The sequence below is a fragment of the Lagopus leucura genome, unplaced genomic scaffold, assembly GCF_019238085.1.
Source record: "Lagopus leucura isolate 7727_CA_CO unplaced genomic scaffold, USGS_WTPT01 Super-Scaffold_100040, whole genome shotgun sequence".
Taxonomy (NCBI): Eukaryota; Metazoa; Chordata; class Aves; order Galliformes; family Phasianidae; genus Lagopus; species Lagopus leucura.
The window spans coordinates 3,150,426-3,166,159 of NW_024962289.1; the positions used below are offsets into that span (position 1 = coordinate 3,150,426).

Sequence of the window (15,734 nt, forward strand, 5' to 3'; positions counted from 1 at the left end):
AGCACGCTGGCCCCAATGTCCAGGGCCAGACAACGGACACTGCTCTGTCTTATCAGGAGCTGGACTAGCGGAAAACACGAACACTTGTTTTACCCCCAGAAATAAAGGAATGTAAAGCCACCCGTTCAGTTTGGTTAAATGCAGCAGTTATTTTTTCTGAGGCAGTGCTACAAGCTTTGGATTTGTTATGCACCCTTCTACCGGCATATGGCTGATGGAACTGTTCTGCTGTTCTGTACTACCAGAAAGTACAGAAGGAAAGGTCTGAGAATAAGATCCCAATGTTTCCCCTGCACTGCCATTGCTGTTCCTGTGCAGCACTGATGGCAGCTCCACCACAGCACAGCTGAGGCTGGAGGGATCTCTGGGACCGGCTGCTCCCAGCCCTGCTCCGGCAGGGACACCCCAGCATGGGCCCAGGACCACAGCCCAGCAGCACTTCTCCATGCTGATCTCCATGAGGTTCCTCCAGCCTGTTGCTCCAGCCTGGCCAGGTTCCCCTGGCTGGCAGGCAGCAGGACTCCCATAAGGGACGTGCTCCATTGCTGGGACCATTTTCACAGCCCTCAGGATGTTCTCCATCAGCTGCGTGTCTCTCCTGTACTGAGGATTCCACATCTGGACACAGTACTCCAGCTGAGGTTTTGTAGCGCAAAGCAGAGGGGCAGATCCCCTCCCTTGCCCTGCTAGCCATGCTGCTTTGAATGCATCCCAGGATATAATTGGCTTTCTGGGCTGTGAGGGCACCATTGCTGGTTCATGCCCAGCTTGCCATCCACCAATACCCCCAGGACTTGTTCTGCAGGGCTGTGCTCCATCCTCACATCCCCCAGCCTGTATTGGTAGTGGAGCTTGCCACAACCCAGGCGCAGACCTTACTTGATTACCCTCCAGTTCTGGCTGTTCAGCCAGATTCCTGTACATCTTGCTGTCTATTTATCCAGCCCATACTTCTTTAGCTTATAAACTCTAATCAGTCTATACAAACTCTAACAAAAAGAATTTTTATTCAAACAGTTGAGCCATATCTTTGGTCTATTAGTCTTGAATGTGCTGTGTCTATAATCACGACAGATCTAGCAACTTAAAACCCAGGAGAGGAGTCACTCCATTCACTGCCTTGAGAAAGTGCTGAAAGCACCAATAATATCTCACTGGAACAGCAGAGACACCTTTCATACTAACACAGAAACCACAGAAGGGCTCAGCTGGATACCCAAGGAAGCCGTGACATTAGAGACATCAGATGCTGGTGATCTGTTGGACTAATGGGTTACCTCAGATAAATGTATTATGTCCAAGTTCAGGAGCAAATATCTTCCCCTCCTTAGTAAAAGAGACTGTAGGTAGGCCTTTAGCTTTCCTTAACCAGGCCTTCTTGCGTGCTCTTTGATGATCTTCTACGAGCTTTGCCTGCTTTGCCTGACACTGAGCTACAGCAGCTGCAGCACGTGCCTCCTTTTGCTGTCCTGTCAGAAGTCTGAACCCACTGTCAGCCTGGGAAGGATCTGCAGCGTGTGGACAAAAGGGTTTTTTTCCCCTGCAAACTGCTTCGTTTTTCATTTGTGGGATCATCACACGTGTTGATTTGATCTGTTCAGAAGCTGTACGGTCTGTACCACTGTGCTGAACTCTGTCTTCAGGGAGAGAAGTGCCTTTACTGTGAGCACCATGAACTTTCTTTCCTTGTAGCGAAGCACCGCAAGTCTTGAGACGTACAATGCAGGGAGCAGGAATGGAGGAATTCACAGTGGGCCCATGCAAAGAATTTTTCAGCTTGAGTTGCAACATTTTCGTTTCAAAGGGTACAGAACTCCTTTTCATAGTCAGAGAATCACTGTGAGATCTCGCACGTTGGAACTGGGCTGCCAGATCCTTTTTCTGTTGCAGAGGGGTTGTGTATATTTGTCTTTTTTGTTGCTGTTGCAGCAGACATTCCAATGCTTTCCCGGTTGCTGCAGGATGTTTTGTAGAGGAGCGGACAAAGGATGGCTTGCCACTCTTCTGCAGCATGCTGACAGTCAAGAGGAGCTTGTTAGAGGACAGTGAGCCCTTTTTCTCTCCCTGCTGTCTGTCAGGATGTGCAAGTACAGAAGTGCCGTATTCAGATGCGCCATCTGTTTTCAAAAACAAAACAACACCGAGCATAAATGGAGTCAAGAACATTGTCTGAGGTCATTAACTGCATGGAAGTACCCCAGGTAAGACCAGGGACAGGTGCTGTGTTGGTAGGCATATGGACAGTCCAAGTTGATCTACACAACAGGCAACACAGGCAGCAATGTGCTAACGATGCCCATTTTGGTTTGTTCATTCTTAGCCTTGCTAGCAGCACTGCCAGTATCAGAGAGAATTCTGTCCTGGTGACCTGAGGAGTGATCTGTACCAGAGGAGTTCCGTACCAGTCAAATGAATGCCAGATTCTATAAAATACATCATATTCGTGTGGGGGTGGCCTGATATCCAACCCAACTTGGCTTCCCGTGTACCCCTTTCTTGTCCTTCAGTTGTGTATTGGGAAATGGCTTTAAGAGAAGTCATTTCCCAGCAGAAATCTGTGAAAGAGCCAACATCTGAGAACCACTATGAAGTACTTCTACCCAGACCTGCACTTGAGCTTGAAATCACAGGACACATTTTGCATTCTAGCTTTGATGTCTGAAGTGATGTCAAGGCTGACTTGCATGTTTAACAGACACATCAGGATGGATTCATTATTACACCTTTAATTGAGAACTAAACTAGGATTTCAGCAAAGACTGTACAATGCTCAGAGCCATGGCCTCACTCTAACACTTCATTTGTCACCTTGCAAAGCAGTGTGATGCCATTTGCACATCACTGCTTGGCTCTTTTTTGTTTATTTGTTTTTTTTTTAAGCTGGTTAACTGATACTTCTGCCTTCTGGAAATATATTTCAGAGAATAATAAGCTTAATTTGCAAAGGCAGAACACAGCAAAACAGACTGATTACAGAATCTTGAGTTGGAATGGACCCACAAGGACCACCTGTACCTACAGCCAGGGTTGCCCCATCCCAGGCACAACATCCAGCACTTGTTAAACTTCGTGCAGTTGGTGATTGCTCAGGATCTCTCTGCAAGGTCTCTTTGCCCTCAAGGGACTCAGCAGCTCCTCCTAATTTATTACCATCAGCAAACTGACTCGGTATGCAGTTGAATCCCACCTCTGGATTATTTAAAAACATTGAAGAGAACTGGCCCCAAAATGGAGCCCTGGGGAACCCAACCAGTAAAGTGGCCAGCAGCCTGAACACTACTAATGAGGATCACTGCTCACTCAGTTTTTTCAGTCTGCACATACGGGTGGCTCTGGATCTCAGTTACAAACACCCTGAATTTGGGGTAAAAGACTTCTGGTGGTTTCAGCACTTCTGAAGCGAGATTTCAGCGTCTGCCCAACTCAAAAATCCAACAGACTCTGAATTTGAATGCTGGGAGAAACTGTAAGTTGAGAGAAATACCACATGGCCAAGGACCATATTTGTGATCTCAGTGCTGTCATTTTCAAACTACAGCTTGCTGTGTGAAGCTGGCTGAGATGATTTCCACATATATTATTTTAAGTATGTTTTTCTTAGCAGCTACTAACTACCTGAAGATATTTCCTACACGTATCTCCTACGTGTGATAAAGCAATCACAGCTTGAATAAGGTTATGGAAAAAAAAAACAACAAAACAAGATACCAGAGAGCTAGGCTTTATCATTGGACTGGATTGCTTTCCCTATTTGATTGATCTTATACAGCTCCTGTAACCACTGCACCCTCTACAAGGATCCATTTTGCCACTGCAAACCTCTCATCCGGAATTGGCCTGTCTCCTACAGATCATTACTTCTTGTTTAATCCATTCATTTGTCTTAGATGCACTCATTCAAGGAGCCAACATCCTACCGTGCTATGACAAGTTCTCACCAGCATCTGCCAGGTTCCTTACAGAAGATGCCTTTGCTGGCTGTCCCAAAGCAAAAGGATGGGGCTGGTTGTTACCAGGAGCAAAAAGCTCTTGCTGCTCTGCCTGGATTTGAGAAGACCTCCTGCTCTCAAGCAAATGCTCCTGTTGCTGGCAAGCTGCAGGTTTTATCAGTTCATTGCACAGAGCTAGAAAGCAGAAGAATACATCATCTCTAAGCTGTGTTGGTGTTAAACTTCCATTTAAAACAAAAATCCTCGTAAATTATGAGACTTGAAGTCTCTGGCCACTGCTTTGCCTCTTATCATAGCTGGATGTTGGAAACAACCCACTCGTGTTTGATTAACAGAAAGCATCACAGGAGCCAAAGGTGGCAGTAAGTGCTGATGTTCAGAGTTAGGTGTGCATATACACCACCCAGATTTTTGCCACTACAATTAAAACAATCAATTTGCTTCCTGTTGCTGCCCACTGCACGTCCTGCACCAGGCACAGCTGCTTCAAGGAAGTTAGCAATTCATGCTATGAAAACTTCCCTACCTAGCTCATCTGCTTCTGTGCTGTTTGATTGTAGATTTGTGGTACTGTATCAAATAACTGCTGATTTCTCAAAAATCACACCACAATATGATCATTTAAAAGGTGCCTGCTTATGTGCAATTGCATATCCCAGTGATGGCAAGTTCTGGATGCAGGTGTCCTATGATTTTCTGGGGATTTTAATAATTCAGGCTCTGAATCAGCAGCATGTTTCCATGCACACCAGCTGTCAGGACGTGAATAATATCACTGATGGATTACTCAGCTGGAAAATGACAGAAACTGTCTTAAGTAAGCTGAATTTATATCAGACCTTTCTAAAAAGGTGCAAAGGTTTTACAAAAGCCTGGAAACGACAGACCCATTGAAATGCAGCAGTATGTCTACTGCACTTCAAAAAGTGAAGAGCCTGCATATGAAGACAGCAGGTACCTGATGCTATTTCTAACCCACTTCAGCAAACCATGCCAGAGCACTGCAAAGGCCATATCTAGTGCTTTGAGGCACTCCAGAACATTTTGGCAAGCGGATCAAGCACGAGAAGGCCAGCACCTCGTATCTTCAGGCGACGCATCTGGCTGGCAATGTGGCTCTTGGTTTGCTGGGAGGGAGTCAATGCTGTGCCCAAAGGGCAGCTCTCCTGCTTCTGCTTCCACACCAGCTCTCGCTCAGCTCCTAGCGTGTAGTCCCACGTGACATCCTCAAACTGGAACATCAGCAGGCTGCTGGGTGCACTGATCACCATCCTGGGGGAGGAAAGGGGAGGCTCTTAAAAGCAAGAATATCATTAACGCAGCAGGTACTGCCTAACAGGTTTGCTTCTGTCTAATACAAACCCTGAGGGTAATTAAACAGAGCTGAGAAAATGATCACTTCTTTGGGAAAGAAAAAAGCAGTAGCAATTAGTCCCGTCAATCACGTACCGCACTTCTAACTCACGTCGTCTGCCTGAGCTCTGCACAGCTCCTCTCATCCCACTTATGGTAAATTCATTGCCTCGAAGGATGAAAGTTAAGGAAATAAAATCAAAATGTCCCAACAGTGGACTGAATTTGACCAACGTAATGCCACAAGAAATTGGAGACACCGTGTTATCAGGGGCTTTAAACCTCACGTAGGGGGGTGTCCTGGGACTGGCTGGGATGGAGTTAGTTTTCTTCCTAGTGCTGCATTTTAGGGTCATGACCAAAAGAGTGTTCAGAGCACATTGGTGATTCAGCTCTCACTTATCCAGAAGTTGGGAGCCACCTTTAGAGTTGCAGATATGAAGGAACCTGGAAGCATTTTCCATTGTTGGCTTTTCTACTGAGACGGGTCAGGGAGTGAGCAAAGGCTTTGTCAGTCCTTGGCTTGTTTCTCCAGCCTCTCAGTAATTTGAATTCAGCTTTACAGTTCAGATTTTATCTTAAATCATACAGAAATGGGAAATTTTAGACTGCTGAAAGAACCAAACAAATCATTTTCAGCCACTGTTAATAAAAAACAATTTGTCAAAGCAGTCCTGAAGCAGCAGAGTCCTTTAAAGCTTATTTGCAAGAGAGAGAGATGGCAGAATACATCATTCCTGAAATTACAACCTAACCTACCTAATTTGGTACAGTCTGACTGCAGCTGTTGTCACCAACCTGTTTTCGGAAGCACAGAAAGATACAGGATCCCCTCTGCTACTGCCCAGCAGCACTCTCAGGCAGCTCCCAGTCAGGAAGTTAAACACACGGATCTTCCCATCAGCACAACTGCTGACAACTCTGAGATAGAGCAACTCCAGAGACAGAACTTCCCTGAAAACACAACATGCAAACGTTGGTGCAGTCACCGTGCCTTCACCAGGAGACAAGATCAACTGCCTCTTGTTTTGCAAGGGATGCAAAGCCCTGCCTCTATCAACAGGCTTAAAAAACACAACAGGAGCAATCAAGATGTTTGGAAGACCTGCAGAAGTTCTTCATAACCCGTCCTGTGAAGATCAACAAAGTGACCATGGCCAACAAGCAAAGCCGACACTCGTCCTAGAGTAACCACTGTGATTACAGCTGTCTGCACCTTTAACATTTTATTTTTGTGTCTAGGAAAGTAAATAGAACAATAAGATGCTGTGGTTCTCGTAGTTGTAACAAGCAAGTACCACAAGTTGATCTAATATGCAGCAGGTGGGGTTCAGCATGCAATGCAGCCACCATGAGCAACACAGAGTCAACTCTTGACCAAGTTGCATGACACCCAGTTGAGTGAAGGCTGGGATCCTTCAAATTTTGGACTATGCACTGTCTCTGTCTTCAGTCACTTCTGTTTGTGAGCCAGCAGCTGTGTATTTGTATTCTAGCTTGTCACAGATCTTCACAACTGACAAATGTTGGTTATGACCATGCCCTGCCTAACACTTTTTAGATGGAGGACAGTTGGAAAAGGAGATTTCACATTCCAGCATTGACCATTGTAAGATATTTTGTGTTCCTGTAAGGGAGACTTATTGTTTTTCTTTTTACAGCATGCTTTAGAATACACTTTGGAACACACGGACACTTACTTCGGGTGGCGGAAAGCCGTGAGGCACCTCTTAAGCTCTCCCACCATGCTCCATCCCAAGACGTATCCGTCACTGCTTCCCGAGACAAGGTGCCACTGATCAAAGGACAGGCACCTCACTGGGCCTAGGTGCCCTTCAAGTTGCTGAGAGTAAAAGAAACAGGGGAGAAACTGACTGTGGTGGAAGGGGCAATTACAGTCTGAGCCCAGGTGAGATGGGTTATCTTGCTCTCAAGGTGCAACTCAATTTGCAGCTCAATGCCATTCCTCTCAGAAGTCTGGATTCATACTGCTTCTGGACACCTGCAAAGCTAATTAGCAGACTCTGGCCTCAACCTTTACATTGCAGAGCAGCCGCCCAGCTTCTTATAAACTGCTGCTGCTTCTGAGAACAACAAACTTCCTATTCTGGATAACCCACGACACCTCCAACCCTGGAAGCTGCTAGTCCAGCCCTCCCACGCCCCTCTCAGGTTCTCAATGCTTCCAGCTGAGCAGAGATAAATGTACCTACAAAGTTTAAATAACGAAGGGGCTTGAATACAAGGCAATATCCCAGATAAGAACTTAGATATTTGCAAACCAGTTTTTATATTATTCTTTCACCAACAATTCTGCCGTTCCTTTTATCAGTTTGGACTCTCTGTTATTTCTTTGCTTTGCTTTGGTTTTAGAGAGTCTCGGGGGCGATGATAAACTAGTGCAATAAAGTAGCACAGGATTATCCACCTGAGAAACTTACTTTGAGCAGAGTGCCTGTGCCAGCATGCCAGACTTTCACCAGCCCTCTGTCACACCCACTGACAACATGGGTTCCATCCATTTTAACAGCATAAACAATATTGCTGTGTTTCAGGGTCTTAAGACATACCCCGCTGTCCAAGTTCCACACTGTTAGGATTAAAGAGGAGAAATGCTGACAATTATCTGTCCCTACTGGATGGTTTTGGTTTGTTTGTATGAATTAAAAGGATCTGCCCCTTGTACCTGCAGCTCTGCCTGGAGCCAGGTGTTGACTTGAAGAGTGTGACTACAAAGCAAACCTTTTAAATACAAAGCCCTGACCATGGCACATCGTTTCAATGCTTAATCTGCAAATGCAAGCTGTACCACTTTAATGAGATTTGTTCTGGCCCTATAGCCACACAGCCATTAAAAAAAAAAACAAAATAATCAACAATAAGAATAAAAATCCACCCTAATACACTTGTCTTTGGACTATCACATGTATCACTCCAGAACTCCCCAGTTCTCTGCCATTCCCTTGGCTGCACAGCTCCTAGCTTTGGCTCTCACCTTTCACCATCCCATCTGTGCCCCCCGACACAAACTTCTTGCTGTGTAAATCCAAGCAGGTGATGGTCCTGCAGTGACCAGTAAAGATTTTCATACAAGCACCACTATATATATTCCAGCATCTATATGGTAAAGGAAATACAGTGGTTAATGATATCATTTATGGATGATTAATTACTTCCTACTTAACAGGCCCAGCTCTTCTCAAATCCACGCTACATTAAGATCAGGAGACATCCCAGTGAGTTAATGAGGGATTCAGAACAATCAAATCAGGCTTAACATTACATTTTTACTTTTTGTCTGCCCTTCCATCCTCAAACTGCCTGGAAATTTGCAGTTGGATTTCAGCTCTGGCATGGCTGTGTCAGATTGACCTTCAGACGGAGAGCTTTACAGATAAGGTTATTTCTTTGCTGGTGGGTACCAAAATGATTTGGGTTGACTTTGTCTTGAGAACACTCAACAAACAACACTCCTGGGGAGGGGAAGGGCAGGCAGGAGAGCCTGAATCACTCGTCCCTTATTGTTAAATGCTGTTTTTGTGGATGTTGTGCATGCGCCATGCCAGAGCTTTCGAGCTTTTCACCCCTCGGTGTAACACTCCTGAGATTCAGTGGTAAATAAGATGAAGCAGCTGCTCATCTCCACCCCCTTGTGTCAACACACAGGACCTGGGCAGGAGCAGCTGCACTCCAGCAGCAGGCTGCCGGGTTTGCTCAGCACAACAAACCTCCTGCAGCGTCATGGAGGAACTTGGTGCAGACCTCAGCAGGTGCAGAACCTCACTGCTGGCACCTACCACACTCAGCCCTGGTGCTTTAAGGTACAGTGATACACAGCTTGTATGAAAGCATCTTCCGACTTTATCGTTCAGTATTGGGTGGAACTGGAGAACAGAAGCGGTCCTATGGTGGATGTGTTTAATTTATCGGCTTTACTTCATTACTACGGTGAAAGTGACGGTCAGGAGGATTCATAAAGATTGGAGTGGAAGGATTTAAGCTCTAATTTCTTAGATTTCCAGGGAGGTGGGATCCAGGGCACAGTCCCAGGGCTGCTCACCTGATGCTGAGATCGCAGCTCGTGCTAAGAAGGAGCCCTTTCTTCTCATCAAGCAGCAGTGCTTTGATGCTTCCAGCATGCCCAGAGAGCAGAGGTGGCACTTCTCTCATTGACAACACATTAAAAATCCTCACTTTTCGATCTGCAGAACCAATGGCTACCAAGTCTCCCCCAGCATAGTGGATTACTCTGTTTGGGTCTGATCTGGATGAAGAAGAGTGATTGAGATGAGCTTTTGCCAGTTAACAAGCTCTAGCAGTACTCAGTGCTGAGTGATCCTCAAAGAGCAACCTGATAGGCAGCCTGCTGAGGATGTGGATCCTTTGCAGAGCACCACAACCATGGTCCTCATTCTGCATTCCTAGGTTCATATCTGGAAGGTAAGCTTTAAAAATGGGAGAGGGCTCCATCCAGCTCCACATCCCTTGTGATATACCATGGGTCCTAACCCTTGTGTCTTCAAGGGTGATTCCATTTGGTATCTTTATTACGGGGGAAAAAAAAAAAGATTTGATACTGTGAGTTGCTTATCACTGACACCAAGACCCTTCTCCAGCCATAGATCCACCCACAGAAGGATTGCAAGGAAGGGGACAGGGCTTCAGAAGCCCTGTTTGGCCCTACAGAGGTAGTGCAGAAAACAGGCAGGTGCAGCCCACGTACCGGTCAGTGAGGACACGAATACTGTAGGAGCCACAGAATACGTTCCTCTCTTCCAGCTGGATTGTGTCAGTTTGCAGATCATGATAGGCTGCCTGCAGCTTGATTTCCTCCTCCTTGTCTTCCTGGTGGAAAGAAATAGGGAAGCATTACCCAGGAGTGGCAGAAACACACTGCTATTCCCTAGCATTAGCCATATCAGCTTACTCCCTGCAGGAACAATAGAGATGGAAAGTGCCAGTAAAGAACAACCAGCATGCAGTAACTCCCTGGTTAGCACAGAAACAAGGCTTCTTCCCTTCTGCCTCACTCAGTGGCAGCCATCTTTATCCATTGGAATGAAGGCCGTGTTCCCCATGATGATGCCCAGCCTTGCCAGTGCTATGGCCTCAAAGCTACTCCTGTGCCTAGGGGGAAGCATTAGGACAAAGCAGAACATCCTTCTGGACATGGATGCTGGCTTCCCCCCGTGCAAGAACTGGCCCTTAGGAGCTGCTTGCAGTGGTTCAAGCCAGAAGCAGAAGAGCAAAGGAACTCCAAATTCACAGTTCTGTTTCCCAAGACAACTGTGTCCTCCCTTCTCCCGGAGATGGAAGAGACACAGAAGGCAAACCCCCTCCAACATACCTTTGTTTTACTTCCAGGGCTGTGGTCTCTCACTTTGATGACACATCCCTTTTCATTTAACTGTGGAACTGCTATATTAACTATTTTAGCATAGTTGGAGACTGCTCCCCGAGGGCACAACCCCTGAAAGAAACCAACAGAGGCAACACAATCACAGCAGACCTTGGTCTGGACTAATCAGGGTGAACCTCTCCTCCAAGCTCTGCTGTACTGCATCCCAACCCCCAGCTCTGGCTTTTCACAATGAAGCCTAGCATTTCCATCATCCTATGTGGAGCAAATAAAGTTCACTGGGCAGAGCTAAAATGACCCGATCACCAGATCTTGATTTTAGAGCGTCCTGATCGACATTCAGAGTTGCAGGCTCCCTAAACATCACTAAAAGTTATTCCGTTGTGCTTGAAACTGCATGAACATCCAGCCCAAGTTTGCAGATGGGGGAAGGAATAGGATGAAGCTGGGAGGTGGCCTCCAGAAAGGCACCTCTATCTCATGGTTTGGGCAACAACATGGGAAAGAATAAAATAAGGGCACCATGATGGCAGAAGTCCAGGCACCATACCTGCAAATACAGGATTTTCTTCTGTACTGCTTTTTGGCACACGTGCTCCTTCTCAACTTCTTTGGCCAGAAAAGCCCAGTATTTACTCACACTGGCACATGTTTTAAGGGATTTGTTATCCAAAAGCCCTGAGGAACAAAGAGGACAGGGCAGAGAACAACATCCACATGAGAAGCTACCTGTTACCCTCAGGGGAAACCACCCTTGGAAAATGAGAGACACCTTACCCAGGATGTACTGGGAGAGATGAACCGGCAGGCAGCGAATGAAGTCCTTGTATGTGACACGAGAAAGTGATGGGAGAGACGTAGGACGGGGAGGGATGTCCCCATGGGCTGAGGATGCAGTAAGCAAAGCAACCTCTGCACCAGGGCCCTCTGGGATGGGGCAGCTGGCAGCTGGGGGACAGAAGCGCACTGCTGGTGTTTGCCTACCTAGAAGACATTGGAAGGGACAGACAGCAACGGGACAGCTGTCAGTGCAGCCAGGGCTGAGCTTGGTGGGAGTGAAGTCCTACAGTTTTCTCCGTGCAAATGGGACGTTTCCCAATTAGCAGCACTGGGGGGGGGGAAGGGGGAAGCAGGGAGGTGAAGGGAGGGTTTTCTGTCCTGGAAATATCAAAACAGCCTCTTGTTAAGGGATGTTTTCTGAGTGGGGTACTCCTGCTTTAGCCATCAGATTTCCTTCAGTAGAAATAAGTCTTTGTCATGACGCTGCAGCAGAAAAGAGCACGACAGACCTCCCCGCCGTCCCCCAGGTAACGTTAAGGCAAACACAGCCGCTTCCCTTCTCGACAAACCGCAGCCCCGTCCTCCCACCTGCCCGGAGGAGGAGCTCGGTGCCTCCTGACCCCGCTGCTCCCCGGCCCCGCTCAGTGCCGAGGCGCGGATCGAACCCGCAGCCCCGCACCGCCGCCATCCCGGTCCGCCCCGCCCCGCGCTGCCGGGACACCGCGCTGCGCTGCCGGGGAACCGCGACGCGCCGGTCGGTGCTGCGAGCATCGTCCGTGCGGGGTCGGACCCAGCAGGAGGGACGGCAGCTCCGTGCGTGCTGGGCAGAGGCCAGGGCTGTGCTGTGCCCGCTTCTCGTGGGCTGCAGGGCTCTGCCGCTTGGAGGAAAGCAGGGCTCCAGCTCCGCCATGGCGTTGTTTTCCTTTGACGCGGTAAACTCAGCACCGGACACCTGCATGTGCCCCGCGTGCCTGACTGTGCCATTAAGTCATAGGTTTCTTGGTCCGCGCAGGCAGGAAGGTACGAGCAACCACCAAAACCACACAGGGACCCCAAAGGACATCCCCACCTCCCTGCAGACAGCCGTGACCGTGCCCTGCTCTGCCATCTGCTTCCAAAAGCAAAACCTGGAGGGAGTTCTCCATCTGCACCGTGCTGAGCCGCACCTGGGGGTACGTGCCAGGGACAAACACTGAGTGCAAGACATGGAGGAGTTGAGCCCAGCAGCCGGGCAGCAGGCTGCACTCCTTATCTGCTGCACAGCACTGAAGCACAGCACAGCCTGGCTGTGACTCAGCCCCTTTGTTGGCTCTGGTGCTCCTGCCCCAGCTGAAAGCATTTTGCTGGAGTTCCACTCCCCATGGTTGCAGGTTGGGGTCTGTGTTCTGCAGCAAGCAGTGTGTTCCTGACATTCATTTACCAGATAATGATAATATACTTCATTCATTTACCTGATCTGACTCTCTGGTATTGCCAGAAATATCAAAAATCAAATCAGGTAAACCAAAGTGAATGTTTTCCTGGCTCAGACTGTTCTGGGATGCTAAAAGCTTTGGCAGGTGCATCAATCTGCTGGGGTTCAGGGAGTGCTGGGATGCTGCTCTCTGCCACAGGGTTTGGATGTTGCTGTGTGGGGCGGGGGTTTGGATGCAGTGATCCCCATCGATCCCTACCTGTTTGGGAATGTTCCGTGTTTCTGTGATTCTCTGACCTTCTGGAGTGAGCCAGCAGTCTACTGCAAGTTCTACTGTGAAACTTCCTCTACCAGCCCTTCGGGGGCACAGAGGACCACTACATCACCCTGGGGATGCTGTGGTCCCAGAACTCCATGTCTGCAGCAGGTTCTTGAGGTGGGTTGGCTGGAAGCTGCAGCTCATGGATCACTAATGCAGTGTAGGGCATCTTCAGCTGGTCCTCCATGTAGAGCACACAGCTCTATGTGCATCTCCTCCTGGACCTGGGCTGGGGAACAGCAGGTGCTGAGCTGCTGTGCTTTCTGTGCAGGGCAATGCAGATTTCTCACTGCCCTCCACAGACACCTACAGCAGGGACTAATGGCTGTGCTGGCAAGGTCTCACTGCAGGAGGTGGAGCCTTGAGGGAGGTGGTAGGACTTCTTTCTCATCTACCCAATGGCATGTGGGACATCCCTGCTGTGTGTGCAGCATCCTTGAAGGGCTGAGGGTCTCAAATGGATCCCAGAACAAAGCTGGAAGCCTGTGCTGATGGCTAACAGGAATTCATGTGGTTCTCAGACAAGAGATGTCGCAGATGGAGGGCTTTACTATGTATTTGGTATTTTGGGTATTTGAGGCTCAGAGTGCCCTATACACAGCATGTCCAGCTGCCATCAGGACCTACTGCTCACCCCACGAAGTTTGCACAAGTTTTGGAAGCACTGGCTTCACTTGCAAGGGTTGGCATTTGGTGGTGGCAGTGTCACTGCCCTGATCCTGCTGCAGGTAGAGGAAGCCAGAGAGCAGTACAGCTTATGTTCTCTTGCACCACGAGTCACCAGCAGTTACTGATTTACCCCATCCCATCCATCTGCACAGCCCCACGGAATGCCCTGCTCTCCTGGCTCCAGTGCCTGCAGTGGGGACTTTGCTCAGGGAGCTGATGCCATGATCCAGGTTTTGGCACAGGGTGAGCAGCTGCTCAGTGCCTGGCACAGCTTTTCCCACAGCAGCCCAAGAATCACACAAGAACAGCCTTGGGGAAGGGGATTACCATGGACTACAAAATTTAAATCCAGTGGGAAACCCTTTTCTGCAGGCAGAGCTCACACTCATTGCATTTTTGCTTCAGCACTTGGAAGGACTGGGACCTGAAGTGAGCCATCCACTTTTTATGGACCTCAGGCTTTGGTGCTACATCGTTGTAGTGATTTCCGTACAGGGGCTTTGGGAGAGCAGGGATTAGAAGAAAGCCAGCATGCTGCAGGACTTTGGGATCCCTTAGGGAACCCTGCATGGGACCTTTCTGCCCCAAAACTGAGATAGAAGGAAAGGGTCAGTTTAAAAGCCCCATGGGCAGACCGATGTGACGTCACCACAAAGAAAAGAAAGGACTTGTCATTCAGAACAAACCCAGCAAGGCTGAAGCCTCTCGGGGTCACCTCGCCATCCCCAGCAGCTGCACCTGGTTGGGCTTTGATATCTCCAAGGATGAGGTCTGCACAGACTCCAGGACAATCCGTTTCCTGTGCTGATGCAAAGCCTTGGGACAAAGCAGAGCTTTGGCTTCCCCTGACCTCATGCATCCCTTGGGCTCTGCAGGCTCTGAGTGAGCTGTCCTGCTGCACTAAGGCAATTAATACCATTCTAATGCAATTTTCCCCTGCCAGCTGCCCACAGCCAGGGCATGCTGAAGCTGCTCTGCTTGAGGCCTTGGCTGTGCATAGCAGAGCGAGAACAAAATCATCTGCAAAGCACCTTAATGCCTCCCTGCCCCTCTGTGAGCAGCGGGGTGCAGCGTGCAGCCCTGTGTGTGCTTGTGAGCTGTGCTGCCCAGCTGTGGCCGGGCACAATCCAGGTGCTGGGAGCAGAGCAGTGGTAAGTGAGGCTTTGCAGCCTTGGCTGGAAACACAAACACCCTCCTCTGCATTTCTGTAATAGGGAAAACATCCTGGGAATGGGGCTCCCAGAGCAGCCCTCTGCCAGGGGTTTGGTCCTGGCTCCCGTGTGGCTGCTGGTGGCACGTGAGGTGAGTGGGATTCCTACAGAAGGGCTGCACAAATACCCATAGAGCAATAGCTGCAGTGCCATGTGCTGCGCAGTGAGGAGGGCATCTCCGGCCAGGGCAGCAGATGGCAGGGCCAAGCCCTGGGCGCAGCAGAGCCAGGCATGCAGGGAAGGGAGGGATGCTTGCTGCAGGCTGGGAATGTGCCCTGCCAGTGCTTGCCCACGGCCACAGGTCTGATGGTTATTTACACTGCATGAAGCAGAAAGCTGAGCACAGTGACCCAGATGTGGCAGAGCAGTGCCATGCAGCAGGCAGAGGCTTTGCAGTTCCAATGCACTTCAGGATCTGTGGCGTCACAGCACAATGGATGCAGACAGGCCCGGTCAGGTCTCAATGCTGCATGAGGGTCACACTGCCCAGCTGACACAGTGGGCAGCCTTGCTGCAAGCTTTGCTGCTCCTGCTGCCCACCACCTCTGCTCCCTTCCCACCCTTCTGCTGCAGGACTGCAGGGCACTGCTCTCACCACCTCTTTTTCTGCTTCCTGAAACTGAGAACAGAGGTGCATGGAAGCCATTCCAGGGAACTTCTCTGCAGAGTTGCATCTGCC

General features: G+C 49.0%; 1 protein-coding gene across 1 annotated transcript; it reads right to left on the reverse strand.

Moving 5' to 3' along the window:
* Positions 1-1,278: 1,278 nt before the first annotated feature.
* CDRT1 (CMT1A duplicated region transcript 1) lies at positions 1,279-12,352 on the reverse strand. Its single transcript, XM_042883763.1, has 13 exons — positions 12,031-12,352; positions 11,440-11,646; positions 11,213-11,340; positions 10,651-10,773; positions 10,027-10,148; positions 9,364-9,567; positions 8,299-8,420; positions 7,745-7,893; positions 7,004-7,146; positions 6,102-6,257; positions 5,029-5,222; positions 4,014-4,124; positions 1,279-2,117 (listed from the first exon to the last, which is right to left on the reverse strand). Exons 1-13 carry the CDS (start codon positions 12,350-12,352, stop codon positions 1,279-1,281), a joined length of 2,820 nt encoding a protein of 939 aa, XP_042739697.1.
* Positions 12,353-15,734: the final 3,382 nt, after the last annotated feature.